Raw genomic sequence first — 19,053 nt, 5'->3', positions numbered from 1 at the left:
CAACTTTCTGTAGGTTTCTCATTGTGAACTTGTTGGCCTAGATGTGATTTTTGTACTAATTTCAATAGTATGGAAGTAGAGGATAAATACTGTGTTTGCTGATATTCTGATGGCAGTACTAGTGATCAGTCATGTGTTTTGTGCATGCAACAGAACTCTCCCAGCAAGTACTTTGACACATGAGATATTCTTAGATGCAGACTTTTTCCCCCACAGCCTACTAGACTGATGCCTATCAGGGGAAATTTGGTAAAAACCATTTCTTAGCTTGTCAGTTATTTCTGCTGTGTCACATTCTTTCTTCTGTGACTTGAACTTGAGGCTTTTTTAAATCTTATCTAGCTTTTTCGCTCAAGGCAAAAAAAAGACTCCACTCCTAGCTTTTTTGCTGGTGAATTGGACCTGAGACTCTTGGACTTTTCTGCCCCAGGCTTCAAACCTCAATCTGTAGACCTCAGCCTCCTGAATAGCTAGGATTACAGGTGTGAGCCACCACTGTCCATCAGTGGTCTCTGCTTTGAGGTGCTGTGGTGGGCTTCATTTAAGATGCAGAGGTGTGTAATATTTGGATAGAATCTTATTTCTACTAGTGCTTTATTACTCCCCCTCCATTTTTTTAGTGGGAGTAAATGGGGTACCTTGAATCATGAGGGAACAGCTTTATGATATCAGGAACAGCACCGTGAGAAGACAAGTGAGAGAGGGGCAAAGATCAGAAGCTTTCATAACGTATTAAAAACATTGTCCCTTCTTCTGACTGAAAACTTCCTATTAAAAGGGCCTAACAGTAGGCTTAGCAACGAACTTTCCAACCTTCTGATCTTCTTGGTCCCTGATTGAGAAATTATTTGCAATTGGATGATCAGGCTTTCAGGCTATTAGAACAGGCTGTTCTTCCTTTCATCTTTTTGACTAATGGACCATTTACTGACTGACTGTACATCAGGATCTTGAGACCAAAAGGAATGAGGTGTTCCAGCATCCTGAAGAAATGAGTACAGCTTCTACGGCATATCATTTTACCACCAAGAGAAATAGGGCGTGGTGCTGGTGGCTCACACTTATAATCCTAGCTATTCAGAGGGCTGAGATCTGAGAATCTGGATCAAAGCCAGCCTAGGCAGAAAAATCCGAGAGCCTCTTTATCTCCAGTTAACTAGCAAAAAGTAGGCAGTAGAGGTATAGCTCAAGTGATAGAGCACCAACCTTGAGTGAGGAAGCTAAGGGAGAATAGGAGGCCCTAAGATCAAGCTCCAGTGCTAGTGTGTGTGTGTGTGTGTGTGTGTGTGTGTGTGCGTGCGCGCGCGCGCGCGCGCGCGTGCGTGCACACACACGCACACACACACACACACAGGAAAGGTAGAGAAGTGTCAGCAATTGAGGTCATGAAGGGATTCTAGAAGGTTTCACTGTGTCTGGCTTTCCCCCTTTCTGCCTGTAGGCTACAACTGCCAGGTGAATATTGATGAGTGCGCCTCCAACCCCTGTCTCAACCAAGGAACCTGCTTTGATGACATCAGTGGCTACACTTGCCACTGTGTGCTGCCCTACACAGGTGGGTGCTGCTGGTGTTGCAGAACCCCGGGGGAGTTAGCACTTGCATGTCAGAGACTCCATTGTATGGGGTGGTGTGCAAGGCAAGCTGCCCTGCTGTGAAGACCACTCCAGTCTTTCAGAAGCATCACAGCAGGAGACACACACACTTCCCTTATACTTCAGTGTTCCATTTGGTTTTCAGTGCTGGGAATGGAATTTTAGCAGGCCAGGCAACTGATCTGCTACCCTCCAGACCTAGGTTTAGTGATTGAGTTTGTGTGTGTGTGTGCCAGTACTGGGGCTTGAACTCAGGGCCTGGACACTGTCCCTTAGCTTTTGAGCTCAAGGCTAGTACTGTACTTTTGGAGCCACGGCTCCACTTTGGATCTGTATTGCTGTTTGATCAGAGCTAAGAGTCTCACAGACTTTCCTGACTGGGCTGGCTTTGAACTGCAATCTAGGTCTCAGCCTCCAAAATAGGGTTATAGGTCTGAGCTATGGCACCCAAACAAATTTTTTTTCACTAGTAGTATCTGTTTGGCTCGAAGTTGGTGAATAACTGATGGTTTGGCTTGTCATTTGGATGGCCTAGCTGATTCTAGTTTTGGTAATAAAACTACCGTTTACTGGGTTTGTTTTTTGGGTGCTGGGGATTAAACCTAGGACTTTAAGCTTGCTAGGTAAGTGCTGTGTACCCTACTGCACTCTGTGCTTTGTCCCAGTGCCCAGCACAAAGGAACCATGCAGCACTTCCCCTGGTCAGCCCCAGCCCCTTAGATGTATTTGGTGAAAATTTGTGCTTTTTTTTCCTTTCGGAATGAAAAATCTTAGTATGAATTTTGAAGCGGTGTTAGTCATGACTTGAGTTTAAAAACAACCTGATGATCATTTTAATACAAACATTCTTCTGAAATTTATTTGCTGTACTGGTAGGCAGGCATCAGTCTATCTGCAGACACTGCTATGAGGAGACAGAGCCCTGGAGCTTTCAGTCACCAGTTGCCTCACCCTTGCAGGTCCCTGAGATGCAGGAAGTTACTGCCTTTTGGGGGGAATGGCCATCTACAGTGCTGGGCTCCTGTACCCTGTGGAGATATAGGCAATCTCATCAGATCTATGCAGATGTTAAAATCCCTGAGCCAGTTGTGATCATCACAGTGGAAGTTGGAACAGACCAGCAGTAGCCGAGGCCTCATGCTCTGCACCAGGCCCTATGCTTAGTAGCATAGGACTTGAACATTTTCTCATTTAGTCCTCAAAAATCATCTCTGAGTACATGGTATTCTAATGTTGATTTTTTCTCTCTCTCCCCCTTCCTTCCTCACTGCCTTCCTTCCTCCCTTGCTTGTTTCCCTCAAGCTCTCTCAAGCTCTCTCAAATTCCCGAGCCGCCTCCCTAGTATGAGAGTACACATGTGCACCACCATACCTGGCTACTCTTTACTTATGAGGAAAGCCCAGAGAAGAGAAATAACCTGCTAAAGATGAAAAGTTAGCAATGTCAGACCAAGATTGAAAAGATGAAATGTCTCTAGAGTCTAAAACCAGTCACTCCTTATTCCACTTGGAGTCAGAGTACTTCCTGGGATTACACTCTGGGGAAATTGTCCTTTCTTTGACTGGTTCCCAATCACAAATGATGTTATTTGCTTTTCAGGCAAGAACTGTCAGACTGTGTTGGCTCCCTGTTCCCCAAACCCTTGTGAGAATGCTGCCATTTGTAAAGAGGCATCAAATTTTGAGAGTTATACCTGCTTGTGTGCTCCTGGGTGGCGAGGTAAGAACATGGGGAGAAGGAGATAAACACACATTTTGCACTGCCGCATGTGGAAGGACTTGAGCTTCCAAGGCCTGTCCTGCCTGTAAGAACTTTCTACCCTGGGTGCTGTTGACTAGAAAGGCTCAGAAGGCCTTCCTGTTGTATATGTCTGTGGTGCCCTCTAGTGGCTGGAAGACTCCAAACCCAGATTCTAAAACCCTTGACGTGCTTTCTATCTAGCCCCTTGCAAAACTCCCCAGGCCATATAAATGCCTTCCTTTGAACTCCTGAAGCAGGAGACCAGCCAGCTGCCCTAGGAGTAGCTATACCCACCTCACCTCAGCCCCGGCATACCTGGACGTCTGTGAGAACCAGCTTTCTTCTTCCTAGGTCAGCGGTGTACCATTGACATTGACGAGTGTGTGTCCAAGCCTTGCATGAATCAAGGCCTCTGCCACAACACCCAGGGCAGCTACATGTGTGAGTGTCCACCAGGCTTCAGTGGGATGGACTGCGAGGAGGACATTGATGACTGCCTTGCCAGTGAGTATGCCTGCCAGCCTCTAGGCCCCTGAGGAGAGGCAAACTCATGGCTAGAGAGAGGGCAGACTAGTGGAGGCTGCTGCTCATGCTGACATTGGCAGAGCAGTCATATGGAGTGCTTCTCATAGGTGTATGTGTGTGCTGATTCCAGGCCCTGAATTCAGGGTATAGGTATTATTCCTTAGTTTATTTCACTAAGCCATACCTCCTCTTCAGCCTTTTTTTTTTTTTTTTTTTTTTTTGCTGGCTAATTAGAGCTAAGAGTCCAAGTGTCCCATGGACTTTCCTGCTTAGGCTGGAAATCTTCATCCTCAGATCGCAGTCTTCTGAGTAGCTAGATTACAAATATGAGCCACTGGTTCTCGCCATACTCGTGGTTTTTGTTTGTTTCTTTGGTACCAATCTTGGGGATTGAACTTGGAGCCTGGGCACTGTCCCTGAGCAATTTTGCTCAAGTTAGCACTCTACCATTTGAGCACAGCTTCACATCCAGCTTTTTGGTGATTAATTGTGGAGATAAAGAGTCCCATGGAGTTTACTGCCCAGACTGTCTTCAAACCATGATCCTCAGATCTTAGCCTTCCAAGTAGCTAGGATTACAGCATTAGCTCACTGACACCTGCTTCACACTAGTGATTTTAAATCTTCTTTTTGAAGCTGCTTTCTTTAGGAGTCAAAGCAGTACAGTCCATTAAGCATTACTTGGTAACATTTTAAATATGACCAAGAGAAGACAATGCTCTATAGCCTTTTTTTGACCTATTTTTTAAAAGAACTGCAAATGTCTTAAGTGAATAGTCATAAAATACAATGTGATAGCCAAAACTTTCATCACCTGTGATAATGAACAGCATGTTTGGTTTATAACCCTCCTCATCTTTGTTCTGTTGTTAATATATATTTTATGTGTCACTAAACTCTCAAATGTAATATCCTTGCTTTATTTTGTTTTGCTTTGTCTTTTGTGCTGATACTAAGGCTTGATCTCAAGGCCTCAGCACTTTTTCTCTCAGTGCTGTCACTCTACACATGACCCATACCTTCACTTCTGGCTTTTTTATTACAAATTGGAGAATAAGTACCTCACAGACTTTCCTGCCCTGACTGGCTTCAAATAGCAGCTGTCAGCCTCTTGAGTAGCTAGGATTACAGGTGTTAGCCACCGGCACCCCATAGGTCACTCACTTGTATGAGTTTAAGATTAAAATCAGTACTGCTGTTTTGAGCTCTACTCTTTTCTCCTGGCTTAGACCCTTGCCAGAATGGAGGCTCCTGTGTCGATGGAGTGAACACCTTCTCCTGCCTCTGCCTTCCTGGTTTCACCGGGGAAAAGTGCCAGGCAGACATGAATGAGTGTCTGAGCGAACCCTGCAAGAATGGTGGTACCTGCTCTGACTATGTCAACAGCTACACCTGCAAGTGCCAGGCAGGGTTTGATGGCGTGCACTGTGAGAACAACATCGATGAGTGCACAGAGAGGTGAGGAGCCCTGCACCTTACGTGCCTGCGTCTCAGGGGTGGGAAGGGGAGGATGGGAGGCTTCACAGTGAATGCTAAGACTGTGGAGCAGAGATGAGGTCTCCACTGGAGTCCTGCCGCATAGCCCTCTCTCACTGTTCTTATAGACATAGTTAGAAGATTGCAGGTTAGAGGCAGGAAGGCTTCCTGGGATGGATCATCATTTACTTCTTGCTTATAGAACAGAAAGAGCCACATTTCTGTTCTCTCCCTACCCTCTTGTTCATTTTAGTTGTTCATTGTTTAGTTGTTCATTTTAGAATTGACCTTAAAAAATCCTATTTCTTTGCAGATTTGTTAGCACTCTGAATAATTTCTGGGCAGTTTCAATTGTTTCTTGTTTGTTTTCTTTGTTCTTGTTATTTTGTGTGCCATTATTGGTGATTGAACTCAGATGCTGTCTCTTAGCTTTTTTGCTCAAGACTGATACTCTACCACTTGAGCCACAGTTCTACTTATGGCTTTTGGGTGGTTAATTGAAAAGTTTAATGGACTTTCCTGCCCCAGGTAACTTTAAATCATGATCCTCAAATCTCAGCCTCTTGAGTAGCTAGGGTTACAGATGTGAGCCATCAGTACCTGGCTTTTTTTTTTTTTTTTGATTGTGGGGCTTGAACTCTGGGCCTAGCTGCTGTCCCTGAGCTCTTCAGCTCAAGGCAAGTGCTCTACCACTTGTGGCTCAATATTTTTTTTTTTTTTTTTTTTTTTTTTTTTTTTGTCGGTCGTGGGGCTTGAACTCTGGGCCTGGGCGCTGTCCCTCAGCTCTTCAGCTCAAGGCGAGCGCTCTACCACTTGAGCTACAGCGCCACTTCCGGTTTTCTGGTGGTTTATTGGAGATAGGAGTCTCACGGTCTCTCCTGCCCGGGCTGGCTTTGAACCGCGATCCTCAGATCTCAGCCTCCTGAGTAGCTAGGATTACAGGCGTGAGCCACCAGCGCCCGGCTCAATATTTTTTTAAACTTCCTTTCTGTGTCATAATTCTACAGTGAAGGACTATTTAACACATTTTATATGAAGTAAGTTGACTTTAAAATGTGGTATGTGGAAAACCAGAGGACTGAGTAAAGCCTGGAAAACTTCCCCTAGGACAATAGGATATATTTGCCTTTTTCTTTTCTCTTTTTTTTTTTTCTTTTTTGGTGCCAGTCCTGGGGATTAAATTCATGGCTGGGGTACTGTCCCTGAGCTTTTTTGCTCAAAGTTGGTGCTCTACCATTTGAGCCATAGCTCTATTACTGGCTTTTTTGGTGGTTAATTGGAAAGAATAATCTCACAGACTTTCCTGCCCAGAGCGGCTTTGATCAGCAATCCTCAGATCTCAGCCTTTTGAGTAGGATTACAGGCAGGAGCCAGTGGTACCTGGTAAGGTCTGCCTTTAAATACACTTCTGAGCTTTTAGTTATAGAAAGGAAGTTAGCATTCAGGGCTTCTGATACCAGTCTATTTGGAGGGAAAATAAAACAGACTTCCTGGACACAGGAGTATGGAGGCTCAGAGATATTTGTCTCTGTAATATCTTAGATTTCTGAGTGCTTATTGTGCAGTGGTAGGTCAGAGAACCTGATCACATGATGATGGTGCTTGTCTGTTTTCCTTGCCAGTTCCTGTTTCAATGGAGGCACATGTATCGATGGAATCAGCTCCTTCTCCTGCTTGTGCCCTGTGGGTTTCACGGGTCCCTTTTGCCTCCATGAGATCAATGAGTGCAACTCTCATCCGTGCCTGAATGAGGGAACCTGTGTTGATGGCCTTGGTACCTACCGCTGTATCTGCCCCTTGGGCTACACTGGGAAAAACTGTCAGGTAATTCTCATCTCGCCCATTCTCAGTTCCCCAGAGTAGCTTAGTATTACACTAATTCTCCTTCCAGGCAGAATGAGCCCCTTCCCAAAGAGAAGATGGTGGCTCTCAGAGAGACAGTGCCTGAGATAAACCTGAGTCACTTTCTTAACAACTGGTAGATTCCAAACTGGTGATCCCAGCAGGAATATGGTGTGAACGTACAAATATAAGATGATTTTAAGAGATTGAGAAAAAATATGCTTGGTACACAAGCACGTATCCCTTCCACATTGGAAACCATCAAAAGCAACTTCTTGTTGCTCTGAGATGAGCAGCTTGAAAGAAGGAAGGATTTATTTGGCTCGTGGCTTCAGAGGTTTCGGTCATGGTAGGCTGGTTTTATGGTGAGGCTGACCATCACAGTGGGTACATGGGGAAGAGAGGCTGCTCACCTTATGGTGGCCAGGAAGCAGCAAAGAGGGAAGGGGGCAAGGGACAAGATAGAGCCCACCCCCTAAAGTGTCTAGAATTTTCCAAAAAGTACCACCCTCTGAGGACCAAGCCCTTAACATGTGAGTCTGTGGGAGATGCCATATCTAAATCATAACAATCAAAATCAAATCTTTCAAGGTTAATCTTTAAGACAAATCTTTATTATCCTAAAGGGATGATAATAATAATAATGTTTTACAGTGTTGTAATACTTTCAAAACCAAATTACCTACATGTCTTTTAAGTTAAAATATATTTAGCTAGGTACAGTGGCTCATGCCTGTAATCTCAACTACTCAGGAGGTGGAAATTAGGAAGATTATGGTTCAAGGTCAGCCTGGGTAAAAGTTAGACTATGCTATAGGTATGATGTTGTGCATTTATGATCCCAATTGGTAGAAGAATGGCAGTGTAACTCATTTTTTTCATTTCTTGTATTTGAATTTTAATGTAAATATACCTTCATCTCTGTTTCAGACCTTGGTGAGCCTTTGCAGCCGATCTCCATGTAAAAACCAAGGCACTTGCATCCAGGAGAAGGCAGAGTCCCGGTGTCTGTGTCCATCTGGATGGACTGGTGCATACTGCGATGTGCCCAACGTGCCCTGTGAGGTGGCTGCCCTGCGCAAAAGTGAGCCTACCCCTGGCTTCAGGCTCAGCCTGGTGTACTGTGAGCCTACCCCGGCCTCAGGCTCATCCCTGGTATACTGTATGGCCAGTGGCATTTTAGGACTGATGTTACTATTATAGATAAGAGGGAAGGACAGATGGTGGTAAATGGGCAAAGCCCTGGAGAAAGGCTAGAGAAACAGGTTGAGAGGTTTGAGAAGGAAACGTGTTTGGAATGAAGTGATGGCATCTTCCATTTTCAGGACATAGTTAATTTTAATAATGGCTTAGAGACATATGAAGAGCTAGACAAGAATAACATTTGAAAATAAAGTATAAAGTATAAGCTAATGCACAGCCAGGCACTGGTGGCTTATACCTGTACTCAAGAGATCTAAGGATTGAGGTACAAAGACAGCCTTGCCAAAAAAGTCTATGAGACTCTTGTCTCCATTTAACCAACCAAAACCAGGAAGTGGAGGTGTGGTTCAAGTGGTAGAATGCCAACTTTGAGCAAAAAAGCTAAGTGAGAGTATGAGGCCCGAAATTCAAGCCTTGGCACACACAAAAAGAATTTAAACAGGTGTTGACCATCTCAGATTAGTTTGCTCATTAATTCTTCTGAACTTGCTGTGTGTCATTTCCTGATACCTTTCCTCCCCTGCCTTTCAGAAGTGCATGTTGATCGCCTGTGCCAAAACTCAGGCGTCTGCATCAGTGCTGGCAACACCCATCACTGCCAGTGCCCTCCGGGCTACACAGGGAGCTACTGCGAGGAGCAGCTGGACGAGTGTGCATCCAATCCCTGTCAGCACGGCGCCACCTGCAGTGACTTCACTGAGGGATACCGGTGTGAGGTGAGGACAGAGCAAGCAGAGGTCAGCAAGTCCCAGGAGATTGTGCAGCTGTTACAAACACTACTGTATTGAATTTAGCTGCCTCTGTCTTGTGTGTTCGGTGTATAGGTTTTTATATGGCACCTACATAGTGGTTATCACTATGTCAGCCTCCCTGTGTAATACAGTAGCATACTCATCCTCTGGAACTATTTCTCCTCCCACAGGCTTGCTCCCTGAATTTCCAACAGCCAGTACTAGATGCATTTCACCACATATAGGTGTGCGTGCGCGCGCGCGCATGCACGCGCACACACACACACACACACACACGAAACCTCTCAAACTTAATTGAATAGCAGCAGCAATAGGAGAAACCACTTTGAGGGCATGCCTTGTTTCCTCTTTCTATACAGTCAACTGATCAATCAATAATTCTAACAGTTCTCTCAAACAACTGACATGTTGCTTCAAGCCAGATGCCAGTGGCTCACACTTGTCATCCTAGCTACTCAGGAGGCTGAGATCTGAGGATTGTGATCTGAAGCCAGCCCAGGCAGAAAAGTCTGTGAGACTCACCTTCTTCTGTCCCTGCCTACCTATGTCAGTTTCCTGTATATGCCTGCAGTATTTTTTTTTTTTTTTTGCTGGTCATGGGGCCTGAACTCTGGGCCTAGGCACTGTCCCTCAGCTCTTCAGCTCAAGGCTAGCACTCTACCACTTGAGCCACAGCGCCACTTCTGGCTTTTTCTGCTTATGTGGTACTGAGGAATCAAACCCAGGGCCTCATGCATGCAAGGCAAGCACTCTACCACTGAGCCACCTTCCTAGCCCCACCTGCAGTTTTCTTCCTTTTTTTTTTTTTTTGCCAGTCATGGTGCCTGAACTCTGGGCCTGGGCACTGTCCCTCAGCTCTTCAGCTCAAGGCTAGTGCTCTACCACTTGAGCCACAGCACCACTTCCAGCTTTTTCTGCTCATGTGGTGCTGAGGAATCGAACCCAGGTCCTCATGCATGCAAGGCAAGCACTCTACCACTGAGCCACCTTCCCAGCCCCACCTGCAGTTTTCTTAACCTAGAGATCCACATGTACAAAGTCTTTACTATTGTCCACACATACTGCTCAAATCATAGGGCCCTCATCAATAGGAAGGGATGATATTTTAAAGATGAAGGAGCCTATGCTGAGGAGGTTTGCAGAAGCCCACAGAAGTCCCCTTTTTTTATTAGCGGGAAGAGGACGAGATAAATGCCAGTGAGCTTGGGCAAAGAATGTGATGATTCAGGAGAAATATAGAAGGGATAAGTGACCTCACCTGTTTTGGTGGTCCATTCCAGAAATGATCTCATATTTCTTGTCCTTTTTGCTTCCCCCTGGCAGTGTGTTCCAGGTTATCAGGGTGTGAACTGTGAGTATGAAGTTGATGAGTGCCAGAACCAGCCATGCCAGAACGGAGGCACCTGTGTCGACCTTGTGAACCATTTCAAGTGCTCCTGCCCACCTGGCACTCGGGGTAGGAAATTAGCCATACTTACCTTCCATCCAGGGTGTTTCCTAATGTGTAAATCCTTCCTTTATGTTGAGGTGATTTTGAAAAGTGAACTATGATAAAACTGGCTCCATGACAGGCTCTGTAGATCTCTGAGTTAATCCATACCTACACCTACCTGAACAAAGACACAACATTGTAATTCTCCATGGCTTTGTTCAGGTAGGTGGAGCAGTGTTTATTTATCCTGAGTTGCATAACTGTTCTGGTTATTGATGAGTATCTTTATTCTCCTCAGCTTTGGATCTTGGGTACACCTGCAACTCCTAGTGCTCGGGGTACTTCTGCCCATCTCTTCTGTTTTACTTCAAGCTGAGGATGAGTTGATTCTCATTTGATAGATTTATTTATTCCAGATGATTCCATTCTATGGTAGGGTAGGCATTTCTGCCTGTGTTATTCACAGACTTGAAATAGCAGATATTCTGTGAGCCTGGGAGTACATACTGCTTTCGTTTACTTTTACTTTATTTTGTATTTAATTTGCAAATAGGAAATAAGGTAATATACACACATAGAAAAAGCACAGAGTAAAAAGACACACTCCTGCCCTTGTCTATCTCCCCACACTCACCAACCGGAACCACCCCTTTCAGTTTCTTTTGTGTCTTCTTTTTTCCTAAAGTAGTCTTCAGAAATTCATTTACATAGAAGTCAAATACAAAGATATTTTAACTTCCCCTACTTTTTAACTCTGAAGATAGAATATTAAGCACATTCTTTTGTCCTTGATGTTATTACTTACTTTGAGACATTTCCATATCAAAATAAAGAACATCTTCAATCTTTTTTTAATAGCTTCAAAATTCCCACATGTGAACATTCCATGTTTTACTTAACTGGTGCTTTAGACATTTGGGTTTTCTTGCATGCATCTAAGTATGTTTGTAGAATATATTTGCAGATATACAGCTGCTAGATTGGGAAGTATGTTCATTTATACTTTTAGATGTCATTGCTGAATTGCCATGTTAGCAGAACACTGGTTCCTTCTCAATGTGATTGAACATATGCTCATTTAAAAATTCTTTGGTTTTCCTTTTCCTATATGATTTACCTGGTATTTGTGCCTTTTTTCCCATTATATTACATTGTTGATTTTAGTATTTTATAGAATTTATCTGTCTCTGATATCACAAGCAAGTATTTTCCCAGTACTGTGGGGTTTTTGTCTTTTAATTTTTTCTTTTATTTTTTGGTGCCCATCCTGGGTCTTGAACTCAGGGCTTAGGCACTGTCTGTGAGCTTTTATTCTCAAAGCTGGTGCCTCTGCCACTTGAACCACAGCGCCAATTTTGGCTTTTTAGTGCTTAATTGGAGCTAAAAGTCTCACAGACTTTCCTTCAAACCATAATCTCAGGTCTCAGCCTCCTGAGTGAGTAGCTAGGATTACAAGTGTGAGCCTCCAGTATCTGGCTTTCCTTTGATTTTCTTTTTTTTTAATTTTTTTTTAGTTTTGTTTTTAAGCAGATATTTTTAATCACATTGAATTTATCAATCTTTTTAAATCCATGCATCTGGCATTCAAGTCAGAGTCATAGCAATATCTGCCACACACTAAGGTTTATAAAGGATTTCTTCCATATTTTCTTCAAGTATTTGGAATACAGAGCACTTTTTCCTTATGATTATGGATTCTTCCTGGCACAATTTATTGAATGCTTGGCCTTTTTCGTGATGATTTGAGGTAGTATTTTTTTTTTTTTTTTTTACCAAATTCTAGATTCTCACATGTGTTTGAATTTTTCTTTGAGTATTTTTTTGTTATCCTATTAATTCACCAGTAATTATATATGTATATGTATATAATATAATATGTGTGTGTGATCAAAAAAGATTGTTCTTTTTCTGGAAAGCAGTATTCAAAAGGCACTTGTAATTCTGTATCTCCTCTCTCCTCCAGGCCTACTTTGTGAAGAGAACATTGATGACTGTGCTGGGGGTCCCCACTGCCTGAATGGGGGCCAGTGTGTGGACAGGATTGGGGGCTATAATTGTCTCTGCCTGCCTGGCTTTGCCGGGGAACGGTGTGAAGGGGACATCAACGAGTGCCTCTCCAGCCCCTGCAACTCTGAGGGCAGCCTGGACTGTATCCAGCTCACCAATGACTACCAGTGTGTCTGCCGAAGTGCCTTCACTGGTGAGAACCTACTCAGCCCCACCACTCTGCCCTGGAAAGGCTTTGTTCAGTGACTGTAGATATAGCCCTGAATGACTCTTGACCACATCCAGTATAGAGCAAATACCTTGCTATATATGGCAGTTTAAGTGGCCATTTCTTTTGTAGGTCTGTGGTCCATGGATTTAATGATCAGTTTCTACCATTGACTTTTCCTAGGTTCTCTTCTCTTTTGAATTGTTTATATCATATATGTATATACATATATGTATCATATATAAATGCATGCTATATATGTATATATGAGCAAAATACGTTCACCATACACTGTGCATTAAGTTTGTTCATGCTGCAGTGTTTCCATCCTTACCATATATCCACAGAATTCTTTTCATCTGAGAATACTAGCATTTTGTTTTCAAGAATCTTACATCTAACTCTGGGCATGCCACTCAGCCACCTCTGATGTGTAATGACTTGAGATATTTACAAGTTCCTGTCGCTGTCATCTTTCTAACTCTGGATTCAGGGCAAAGCCACTGCAGTCATCACAGGTGCCCCCTACATAGCTAAGGCTTGGCCATGCTCCTTAGTCTTGCCCTTGATGCGGGGCATAATGAAGATCAGAATAGGGACTTTATCACTCACACTAATCACTTCTGGAGAAGGACCGTGGGATGGCCTCTGGCTAAGTAAGTTACTTACATGTAGATGTGGCAGGTCATCAGTTCCTCAGACTGAAATCTGTCTGGAGTCCATAGTTGTGGTTGTGCTTCTTATACTCAATAGGTTACCACACTCTTTGACAGTCAGAGAATAGGTTGTTGCAGAGTTCTTGTTCGGCATAGGTAGAGAAAGCAGTATCCTAAAGCCATCTCTAGCCTGCATTCCTCCTTTCCTTGATTTACTTCTTCTCTTCCTTTCCAATATTAAAGATTTGTTATCGTTAAGAATCTCAGGGACAGGGAAGGTGGCTCAATGGTAGAGTGCTTGCCTTGCATGCATGAGGCCCTGGGTTCTATTCCTCAGTACCACATCAGCAGAAAAAGCTGGAAGTGGCACTGTGACTCAAGTGGTAGAGTGGCTAGCCTTGAGCTGAATTGCTGAGGGACAGCACCCAGGCCCAGAGTTCAGGCCCCACCACTGACCAAAAAAAAAAAAAAAAAGAATCTCAGGAGCTCTGGGTGTCCAGTGACTCTGTAATCTTAGCTGTTTAGGAGGCTGAGATCTGAGGATTACAGTTCAAAACCTGCATGGGCAGACAAATCTGTGAGACTCTTATCTCCAACTAACCACCAAAAAGCTGGAAACAGAGCCATGGCTCAAGTGGTAGAACACCAGCCTTGAACAGAGAAGCGAAGCAAGAGTGCAGGGCACTGAGTTCAAAGCCCTGGTAATGGCGCACTCTCACTTCCCCCCTCCCCCCCTCAGGAATTTTGGAATTTTTACAAAAAATAAGAGCAACTGTTCAATGTGGAAGGTGCTTGGGTGCAGTAATACTGAGAAAGAATCACTGTGCCTTTTGCATAGTGAGCCACCAGCACCTGAAAGTAGATTTAAAAATAGATTTAGAGTCATTTCTGTGTCTATCTCTTTTCATCCCTTTTTGTGGCGTGCTGTGTTTATGGCATAGCTAGACAGACAAAAATGGTTTGGGTCAGGTATAAACCATCATGTCATTGAAGTCCATTGAGTTCATTTTTGCCTTCGCACATTCCTGAAGCTTAAACCCAAATTCTTTCACAGCCCTGCTCCATCTAAGTCTGGTTTCCCTCCCAGTGGGGTTGGGTTCAGTAATGTGAAGTTACTATTTCTGCCCTTTAAAACAACTGTTTGTTTTCTGCCTCCAGGCCGCCACTGTGAAACGTTCATGGATGTGTGTCCCCAGATGCCCTGCCTGAATGGAGGGACGTGTGCTGTGGCCAGAAACATGCCTGATGGCTTCATTTGTCTCTGTCCCCCTGTAAGTGGCCTGCTGCCAGTTTAGGGAACAATGGTCTTCATATGAGCTGTCACAAAGCTGAGTTCACACAGTGGTATTTCAAGTTTCCTGATAGGTAGATTTCTCAGTGTTTGCTCCTTTAGAAGAAAGTGGTTTGGCTTTTGTTTTTTGTTTTTTGTTTTTTTCCTGTGAAGTGTTTAGGCCTGGCCAGAAGCTGCCAGCTTCTATGTGTGTGATTACCAGTTTACAGAACAGTAGGAAAAAAACCACAAACACTGGAATGTCCCATGAAAGAGGGCCACTGGCTGTGGCTTTGTGGTCCCATGCTGGAGCTCATTCTCCCTGATCAGATAGACAGAACGTGTATGTTCTTCAACAGGAACCATTTGAGATCAAGTTCCTTCTTCAACTGAGAAAGAAACATAATTTTGGACATTACTCCTTACCAAAAGCTGACAGTTCCCTAAAGCAGATAATCATTATGTGTGGAGAGACACCAGGAGAAATTCTGTCCAGTAACCTTAGCTGACACCAAGTAGAAAGCACAAGGAAGAAGTAGAATATGAAAAACTTGGAATCCAGAGATTCCCAAACTCCTCATTGGATGCTTTTTCTTCCTGCTGAAAGCCACTAAGATGGTGATCTAGCAGTAATTAGAGAGGTGCCTATAGATAAGGCCTTCTGTCCCATGATGATGTGTGGACTTCATTTCTAGTTTAAGAACTCCACACTCTAGCCGGGCACAAGCGACTACTATAATCCTAGCTACACGGGGAAGATCCACAGATTGCAGTTCAAAGCTACCCTGGGCAGGAAAATCTTAGGAGACTCTTACCTTCTGCAAAATGCCAGCAAAAAGCTGGAAGTGGAGGTGTGGCTGAAGTAGTACAGCACTAGCACTAGCTGAAGTCCAGCCCTGAGTTCAAGCCCTAGTACTAGCACAAAAACTAAAAATGCCACACTTTTCATGGGACCTTCAGCCCTTACCTTTGACTGACCTGCAAAGGTCATTTCTGAGAACTTGGTGGTCCAGGATGCTACATGGGGGTGGGAGGGTAGGGTGGGATTTTAACCAGTTATCAATCTCTCCAGAGAGTTGTGGAGTAGGGGGGGAACGGAAAGTGAGGCAGGTCCTCTTGTCTGCCTGCCCTGCTCATGTCTCCCCTGCTTTCCACAGGGATTCTCTGGGGCAAAATGCCAGAGCAGCTGTGGACAGGTGAAGTGCCGGAGAGGAGAGCACTGTGTGCACACTGCCTCGGGACCCCGCTGCTTCTGCCCCAACCCTCAGGACTGCGAGTCAGGCTGTGCCAGTAACCCCTGCCAGCACGGGGGCAGCTGCCGCCCTCAGCACCACCCTCCTTACTACTCATGCCATTGCTCTCCACCCTTCTGGGGCAGACAGTGTGAGCTGTACCCTGTCCCCACCAGCACCCCTGCGGCCACCTGTCTGAGTCAGTACTGCATCGACAAAGCTCGGGATGGGGTCTGTGACGAGGCCTGCAACAGCCACGCCTGCCAGTGGGACGGGGGCGACTGTTCCCTCACCATGGAGAACCCCTGGGCCAACTGCACCGCACCCATCCCCTGCTGGGACTATATCAACAACCAGTGTGACCAACTGTGTAACACCGCTGAGTGCCTGTTTGACAACTTCGAATGTCAGGGCAACAGCAAGACATGCAAGTAAGGGGCCCAGGCTCTCCAGAAGCGAGTGAGACTGTCACTAACACGCCTTTGGCTTCTTGTTCTTGCTCCTAACCACTCCAGTGCTGCTTCGGCCCAAGCCACCTCTGCTCCTATCCTCCAGTGCTGTGGCCCACGCTGCCTCTACTCCTAACCACTCCAGTGCTGCTTTGGCCCAAGCCGCCTCTGCTTTTCAGATGGTGCCAGCCTTGTCCCATCACACGCTATCCTGTGCCCTCCCTGGCTGACTGAGCACCAGCCATGCTCGCTGTGTAACCTCCCCCTCCCTGCCTCTCTCTGCCTCCTCACCTGCCTCGTGCCTCACCTCCTGGGGGAAATAACTCTTGGAAGTGGCCTTGCCCACTAGCGGGCAGCAGCTCACATCACCTGCCTGCAGGATGGCTAGAAAGGTACTCCCTCCCCTCACCCATTCTGTCTTTAAGACTGCTTTCTCTGTCTAGATTTATCTGGAAGCATGAGCTAGGTTATGCCTCTGAATAATCCTTCTGCTGTCTTCACCATTATAATTTCAGGGTGTTTTATGGTCTATGTAGTAACTTTCCTACCAGCCATTCCATGTCATTTTGCTCTGGTTAATTCCCAGTGGACTGTGGGGCATGGCTATTGTTAACAGTCCTTCAAAGGTGAGGGACCTAAAGCCTTACAAGGTAAAGAATCCGCCAAGCTGGGTGGTGGGGGCTCACACCTATAATCCTAGCTACCAAGGAGGCTGAGATCTGAGGGTTGTGGTTCAAAACTTGCCTGGGCAGCAAAGTCCGTGAGACTCTTTTTTTTTTTTTTTTTTTTTTTGTCGGTCGTGGGGCTTGAACTCTGGGCCTGGGCGCTGTCCCTTAGCTCTTCAGCTCAAGGTGAGCGCTCTACCACTTGAGCTACAGCACCACTTCTGTCCGTGAGACTCTTATCTCCAATGAACCACCAGAAAACTGGAAGTGGTGCTGTGGCTCAAGTGGTAGAGTGCTCGCCTTGAGCAAATAAAGCTAGTAAGACCCTGACTTGGGAGCCCCAGTACCAGCACAAAAAAGAAAAAAGATTTAAAAATTGTCTCAATTGAGAAGTTTCTCTGTAAAGCATCTAATTCTGGGTCTGAAGCCACCTATGGCTCTCTTTACTCCTAAGACCCATTGCTATCTTACTGGGAGCAGTGGGTGAAACTGCAGGAAGCATTGTGGGTGACTGGTTTCAGTGACACAGCTTCCCCCCCCCCCCCCATGTCCTGGGGCTTGAACTCAGGGGAAGCATTGTGGGTGACTGGTCTCAGTGACACAGTTTTCCCCCCACTCCCCCCTCCAGTCCTGGAGCTTGAACTCAGGGCCTGGGCACTATCCCTGAGCTTCTTTTGCTCAAGGCTAATACTCTATCAATTGAGCCACAGCACCACTTCCAGCTTTTTCTGTGTATGTGGTACTGAGGAATCGAATCCAGAGCTTCTTCACCCACTACCACTAAGCCACATTCCCGGCCCCTCGCGACAGGGCTTTGTGAAAACTCCAACTCAGACTGGGCTGTGCAGGAGCCCTGGGTGCGTACAGCGCATCTTACAGCGTGCCTCCTTTCCTAGGCAGTGCTCAGTGATGAGCAACCTAGACTATGTACCCCATGGTGTCAGGCACAGACTCAAGTCAGCACAGGGCATTTTGATCCCAATAGAGGCCACAAAAGATGGGTAGGAAAACCACAGTGTTCCGAGCCCACTGGAGCCCCAGACTAGTCTGAGCTCCTTTCTCTGCTTTTTTTTTTTTTTTTCCCCTCTGCTAGGTATGACAAGTACTGTGCAGACCACTTCAAAGACAACCACTGCGACCAGGGCTGCAACAGTGAAGAGTGTGGCTGGGATGGGCTGGACTGTGCTGCTGACCGGCCTGAGAACCTGGCGGAGGGCACTCTGGTCATAGTGGTGCTGCTTCCCCCAGAGCAGCTGCTCCAGGACTCACGCAGCTTCCTGCGGGCTCTGGGCACCCTGCTCCACACCAACCTTCGCATTAAGCGGGACTCCCAGGGGAGCCTCATGGTGTACCCGTACTATGGTGAGAAGCCAGCTGCCTTGAAGAAGCAGAAGGTGGCACGGAGGTCTCTTCCTGATGAACATGATCAGGAGGTTGCTGGGTAGGTTCTTTAAAGGTTAACTGTAAAAAGCTGAGCTTTTGTTGGCGGTGGTCATGGGCCTGGGTGTTGTTGCTGAGCTCTCCAACTCAAGGTTAGCACCCTAAAACTTTGAGTCTCAGTGCCACTTCCAGTTTTCTGATGGTAAATTGGAGATAAGAATCTTGTGGACTATTCTCTCCAGGCTGCTTTGAACTGTGATCCTCAGATCTCAGCCTCATGAATAACTAGTATTATAGGGGTGAGCCACTAGCACCTGGCAAGCTGAGCATTTTTGATAACTCAGCCTATGGAAATGCAAAGCTTAGACAAACAGGATGGCCCACCACTTATGATAGACACCTTGCCCCAGTACTGATGTTGAGGGAAAAAGAGGTAAGGTACTAATTAGCAAGCACAAAGCCCTAAGTTCAGGCTCCATTTCTTTAATAGTTGGGATCAGTGGTACATACCTGTTCTTCCCAATATCCAAGAAACTAAGAACTGAAGTATCTTGGTTTCAGGGCAGAAAAGTTCATGAAACCCCATCTCAACAGAAACTAGTGGGCATGGTGGCATTTGCTCG

General features: G+C 45.5%; 1 protein-coding gene across 2 annotated transcripts in view; it reads left to right on the top strand.

Moving 5' to 3' along the window:
- Nucleotides 1–19,053, top strand: part of Notch2 (notch receptor 2) — a 149,562-nt gene that overhangs the window by 119,255 nt on the left and 11,254 nt on the right. The window contains exons 15-26 of one of the 2 annotated variants that reach the window (XM_070007530.1): nt 1,442–1,555; nt 3,193–3,312; nt 3,685–3,837; nt 5,088–5,316; nt 6,957–7,158; nt 8,107–8,260; nt 8,911–9,095; nt 10,455–10,587; nt 12,527–12,763; nt 14,593–14,705; nt 15,862–16,367; nt 18,144–18,491. In XM_070007530.1, the coding sequence (XP_069863631.1) occupies nt 1,442–1,555; nt 3,193–3,312; nt 3,685–3,837; nt 5,088–5,316; nt 6,957–7,158; nt 8,107–8,260; nt 8,911–9,095; nt 10,455–10,587; nt 12,527–12,763; nt 14,593–14,705; nt 15,862–16,367; nt 18,144–18,491 (2,494 nt within the window). The remainder of the gene's footprint in view (nt 1–1,441; nt 1,556–3,192; nt 3,313–3,684; nt 3,838–5,087; nt 5,317–6,956; nt 7,159–8,106; nt 8,261–8,910; nt 9,096–10,454; nt 10,588–12,526; nt 12,764–14,592; nt 14,706–15,861; nt 16,368–18,143; nt 18,492–19,053) is intronic. The other variant, XM_070007531.1, reaches the window with a different exon arrangement.

Source organism: Dipodomys merriami, unplaced genomic scaffold (genome assembly GCF_024711535.1).
Source record: "Dipodomys merriami isolate MVZ:Mamm:240054 unplaced genomic scaffold, mDipMer1.0.p SCAF_7, whole genome shotgun sequence".
Lineage (NCBI taxonomy): Eukaryota > Metazoa > Chordata > Mammalia > Rodentia > Heteromyidae > Dipodomys > Dipodomys merriami.
Note: the sequence above shows the minus strand (reverse complement) of the source record. Positions and strands in the feature narration are given on the sequence as shown.